Source organism: Diadema antillarum, unplaced genomic scaffold, assembly GCF_040938485.1.
Source record: "Diadema antillarum isolate AM-2024a unplaced genomic scaffold, OU_Dant_1.0 scf00000063, whole genome shotgun sequence".
Taxonomy (NCBI): domain Eukaryota; kingdom Metazoa; phylum Echinodermata; class Echinoidea; order Diadematoida; family Diadematidae; genus Diadema; species Diadema antillarum.
Genome location: NW_027270952.1, coordinates 1,326,076 through 1,331,852, shown reverse-complemented (window position 1 = coordinate 1,331,852; position 5,777 = coordinate 1,326,076). Strand labels below are relative to the sequence as shown.

Genomic DNA, 5,777 nt, shown 5'->3' with positions numbered 1-5,777 from the left:
AAATGTGCTTCAAATGTTTCAGGCAGTACGAAAACCCTTACATCGGATTATGTACTATTCATGCTATGGGTTTTATGTGGGCAACAAGTGACTGTGTTCTTGATTTTTTCTTGACATAACTGTGTGCTAAATGATACAGAAAAGGTATTTAGAACACAGTATGGATATACTACCTAAGTTATATACCAAAGTTTCATTTTGGAGCAATGAAGGAAAATGTGAAAAAATAAGACTTGTTTTGAGACCAGATTTTCTGTTTTGGAAGCTTAATTTCGACATCATTTTTACAAGTCTATCCTAAACAGAACCCAGAATAAGTGACATTGTGAGTTAGAAAATCGTTTCTCCTTCAATTTGCTGTATAGATTTAATCATTTGATGACTTTCTGAAGGTGAGATATTGCGATTGTCCTGCAACACTTCCCCTGCGGTTTTGCATACACAAACTGTCTACTTTATGCGAATGAGACTTCAAGGTCATATGCTTTTGGTGAGTTAACTGCACCGTATCGCCGCGCATACAGCTGTAATGAAGTCATGGCACATTCAAGCAAAGAATCTTGCAATAATGTTATTCCTTGTTTGAAGCCCAGAGTGGTGGTCGTTGTTCGGATGTTGTGGATCCACGTCAGCAGGAGCTTCCTGATGGGGGAGGTTGATGACATCTGGAAGAGGTAGTCTTCTTTCCATGCAGATGTTGTGAAGAACACAACAGCTCATTATTATTTTGCACACTCTGAAATAGAACATCAATAGAAATGGTAATTGATAAAAAACATATCATCTTTGAATAAACATAAAGTAGCAAATGAAATTGCAGTGCATAATTTGGTTTTTATCCATCTATTATTCCTACTACCTAATAATAATATTAAAGGAGAAATAACTTCAATAATCTTCCCAACAATTGCATTCATCTTTTGATACAGAGAAATGAAATACATTCAGTAGCCAATGCTATTTGCACTTTCCTGCGTTCATACTGTTACATGTCATCATAATTTAAAATTTTAGTTTTTTAATCTAACTGTCAAAATATCATTTAAATCATTAATACTTTTCACTTAAACTATAACAAACAGGGTTTTAACACAATCCCGATTATACCAAGGTAAGAATTTGGGCTGTAACGTTATCCACTTCATGTTCTTTGTTGTGTTTTCGTTCGCTTATAATGAAATTTCAAAACAATGAAAGAATACTGCCAGTCACGAGGACTTCATTCAAAAAGGTGTTCACTGTACTTGAACCACTTATGAAATTTACAGAAGTTTAGAAAGCCATGGTATTACCAATGTTGACTCGATGAAACAAGAGACCCGTGGGTCACACGCTCACCTGAGTATCGCAAGTTCACCTTCCATGCATTCTTGCAGACTCTTAGATGAGAACATTGGAAACTTATGGTGGGGGTAGCTTTGAGAATGGGGGCATGGTGTCCATTTACATATTCTATCACACTGGTAAAAATACCTGCCAAGTACACTGTACTTTATAGAATGTTGGATTATGCAGCTTAAAAGACTTAAAGCCCTATCACTTTTGGTTAGAACTAGAGAAAAATATTATTTAATAATCATTAATTTAGGAGGTTTTGACCACCTGGGGCCCCCAAGGAAAGCATGATGCCCATTCAAAACTTTGAGACCTTAACCATATGGGAATGCTACTTGACAAGTTTGGTGAAAATCCATTATGATGTTTTCAGCAATAAGATGAAAATTTAGGCCCGCATTTGCCCCCCCCCCCCCATCCCATCCCGCTTCCTTGGGTCCCAAAGGGGTGGGGGTAGGGAGGGCACCCTTGATTCTCCCATGAACAAACTTAGCTCAATCACTTCCAGTTCTAGAGAAAATCTGTATAGAAGATTCCTTACCCGAGGGGGGACCCCTGGGGCATTGTGCCCAATTTATGGAATTGAGATTCTATTCCCTAGGGATGCTACATGCCAAGTTTGGTGAAAATTAGTGATAGGGTTTTCAAGAAAAAGATGAAAATTTACAATTATCGGTCCAAATTTAGGTCCCCATGCCCCCCCCCCCCCCCCCCCCCCCCCAAGGTGAGGCATGGTACCCATTTGATGGGAATGAGATTCTTTCCCCCTAGGGATGCTACCTGTCAACTTTGGTGGAAATTCATAATGGCATTTTCAAGAAAAAGATGAAAATGTGCAATTTGGGCCTCATTAGGACCCCTCCCCACCCCTGAGATCCACCATGAACAAACTTTAATCTACAGTCATCAATGTACTAATTCATAGTATTAACTTGGCTCTATCACTTCTGGTTCTAGAGAAGAAGATTTTTAAAGATTTCTTAATTTTTTTTTTTTTTTTGGGGGGGGGAAGGGGGGGGGGGGGGTTGAGCACCTCTGGGGGGCCCCCAGGTAGGGAATGATGCCCACTCGAACAAATTGAGATCCTATACCCCTAGGAATGCTACATTACGTACCTGCCAAGTTTGGTGAAAATCGGTCAGGGGTTCTCAAGAAGAAGATGAAAATGTAAAAGCTTACACACGACGGACGACGGACGAAGAGCGATCGCAATAGCCCACTTCGAAGGCTCAGGTGAGCTAAATGTAAATGCTTAAGGAACATTAGTAAAACAATTTCAACAAACTACTTGGCAAACGTGGTTGCAGACATGCCGCCCAAGAATTGTGTTTATGTAATAACTTTTCCTGTTTTTATCTTTGTTTCCTCTCTAAAGCTTCTAGAGACCTTGCCAAAGGTATTATGCACTACATAAGAACAGTGATAATAATATCAATAATAATAAAGTGCAAAGATGAGTTGATTGACTAAATAAAGTCAGTTTACTGAACATTCGAAATTTATGAAACATAATCAACTAAGTTACTTTACCTCTCTGGTGAGTAGCACAAAACCCCGCCAGAACTGTCCAGGCATCTGAACCGTGCCTTAAGGACACCAAATGCTCTCTCCACGCTGACACGAGTTCTAGCAAAGGCAGCGTTGTACCTTTCTTCAGCGGGAGAGGCGGGATGTGGTACGGGCGTCATCAGCCAGGGTTGCAATGGATAACCACTGTCACCTATTCGGATATCATAGGAAAAAAAAATGATTTAAGAATAAGAGTGGGAAATATTTCGGTAAAGACATTAAGCAAAGAAATTGTCATTGAAAATGAATTTTGAATCGACAATAGATTCAGCAACATTCTTATTTAAGCCACAAGGGCAATGGTCAGTCTACCTGTGACATGGAGAGACACTTGTCATTGCATTGCAGGGTAGGAACTTAACACAAGATTTGAGACAACCTGATTGTACGAAACTTGTAAATGTTATAATCAACAAATAGAACGGCTACTGTAGGAACTACACACAATGGTCTTTATAGCTTGGGAAGGAGTATCCATAAATTGACAAAATATAGTGTTTATAAGTTCACTTAATTAACCAAAAATAAAAATGAAATTAATTTAGACCTAAATATTACATCATACATGTATGAAGTGTATATATTGCCTACCTTTCATACTGTATGCCTCAACATGTTGAGTCTCAAGATGCTAATTTTACATCTGCGGTTGCTAGACCGGACTCTAGATAGACCTCAACAGTACAACACACACCTCATCTCAAAAACGCATAACTACGCTCGACATAGAACAAGGGGTTCCACATGTCACTTGTCTGAGATGTTAGACCCTGTCTATTAAATACTTTTTTAAACACTAAATGGTCAATGCAATGACATGACTTCCCATGCGGTGCGCTGCCTCAAGTAAACTTATTCTCGTCAAACATGAAAACATCACATCATGACATAGTTTGAACTCAGCAGTCCCAGAATTGGAAACTTTGAGCAGAATCCAATGTACCACCAGATAGTAGTAGAACCCAAGTGGATCGTCTAAAAAGTATACTATAAATCCATTTTGATATACGTTACACTGCAGACAGTCAGTAGGCCTGCTACTCCGCCCTAGGAAATCCGAAAGCTGTAACAATTAGTTGGTATAAATTTAAATGCAAAGAAATTCTATTTATATTCTATTAGTATTATCTACAAAATTTTAGAGGAAATTTTTCTTTTTTAAATCCAAACAGACGGATCTTTCTGTGTAGAATTAGTAAGACTAGACCTAACTAAAATTATAAAGTGTTATGCATGCATGGACAGTAACAATCACAATGTCTACCGGGCACTTACCATGATTTTTCTATGATTCTGAATAGTTGACAGTGCTGTGGTTACCCATTGCAACCCTGGCTACTTCCACAACTAACATTGTAGTAAAAAGTCCTAATAATTATGGTATGAGTCGACTATGACACGACGCCGCCCGGTACAGTAGTACTGTAGTACGGTACCGATGTATCCCGCCTCTCCCGCAGATGCCAGATGTCTAGTGCACGCGTGTGGATGACGTTTGGATTTCATGATTTCGACAGGTCAATTTGATTGAAAAGGTAAGAATTTCCTCCTGAATTGTCCACATTCCTGCCGTCATTTATACATATCGATGGTTAAAAAGGCAAATGCATGGATGAAATTTTGAAGCATACGCCGATACGGATTGCCTGGGACTGCACTCGACTCACGCGCACGCATTGTACTGGGTCACAAACGGTATGCATGCAATGAATTGGCAGTGGTTCGATTACGGATTACTGAGAGTGCACGTACGGATCGAACGTTCGAACCCTACGGTCGGGTGCGCATAATGCACGATTTGCGCTTGGTGGTGTGCGCGCATCCGCACTGACTGCGATGTGTTGCGTAATCATGTTTTCTTTCTGATCAGCTGGCTGACTTACCGATTAGCCATCCAGAGGGAAGTCGCCCGTTTCGAAGATCTGAACAGATATTGCTGTTTTCCCAGATGAATGCATCGTGACTCGATCCGGGCCATTTTGCTACTACATTTACGAATTGCAGGTCCGCATTTACGATAGCCTGGACGTTTATGCTGTGTTTTCCTTTGCGATTGACGTACACTTGAGGGTTTTCCTTGGGTGCTCGAATGTTCACATGTGTACAATCAATTGCTCCGATCACATTTGGCATTCCGGCGATATGGGAGAATTTTGCTTTGGTTGAAGCAAAAGTCCCATATCGGCCAAAATTGATGAACTGTGGTGCTCTTTCAAACAGGGCATCAGTCACTGCTGCTACAATCCTGCTCTGCGCAGGCTGGCTCAGTCCAGAAACATCCCCACACACATTCTGAAAAGATCCGCTTGCCAAAAAACGAAGGCAGCTTGCTACTTGCAGATCTACGGGAATTGTTCTGGCACCCTGATTGTGTCGAACTATTCCCTCATCATCTTTGAGGATGTCACAGAGCCTCTGAAAATCTACGTAGTGTAGACGGTAGTTCTTCTTGAATTCTTCAGGAGAAAGAGAATTTATTCGAAGTCTCTCGTGATCGTGAATATTTCTGTTCACAACAAAAGGGCGTGCAAGGAGAAGAGCGGCCATGATGCATTGCCTGCATAACCAGTCTACGTGTATTCCTATGGGCCCTGCGTACTTAGGACATGGGCGAAGCTTTCCTAAATATTTTCCTAAAATTCTTTCCTAAGTGCATTCTAGAATACCAACTTCTTCCTAAGTCAGAAATTTGCATATCTCATCCTCATTTGCATAATCTCCGCCCCTTTCCTAAATTTCTTCCTAAGTTGACTTAGGAAGAAACTTAGGAAGATTTTCAGAATACCACTTAGGAAAAAATCCTGACTTAGGAAGAAATTTCTTCCTAGGAAGGATTTCAGAATACCACCCCAGGTTATGATTTCCAAAATTAA

General features: G+C 40.3%; 1 protein-coding gene across 1 annotated transcript; it reads right to left on the bottom strand.

Moving 5' to 3' along the window:
• Positions 1-353: 353 nt before the first annotated feature.
• LOC139716208 (putative nuclease HARBI1) lies at positions 354-5,037 on the bottom strand. The gene is made up of 3 exons (XM_071627769.1): positions 4,788-5,037; positions 2,866-3,055; positions 354-736 (listed from the first exon to the last, which is right to left on the bottom strand). Exons 1-3 carry the CDS (start codon positions 5,035-5,037, stop codon positions 547-549), a joined length of 630 nt encoding a protein of 209 aa, XP_071483870.1. The 3' UTR covers positions 354-546.
• Positions 5,038-5,777: the final 740 nt, after the last annotated feature.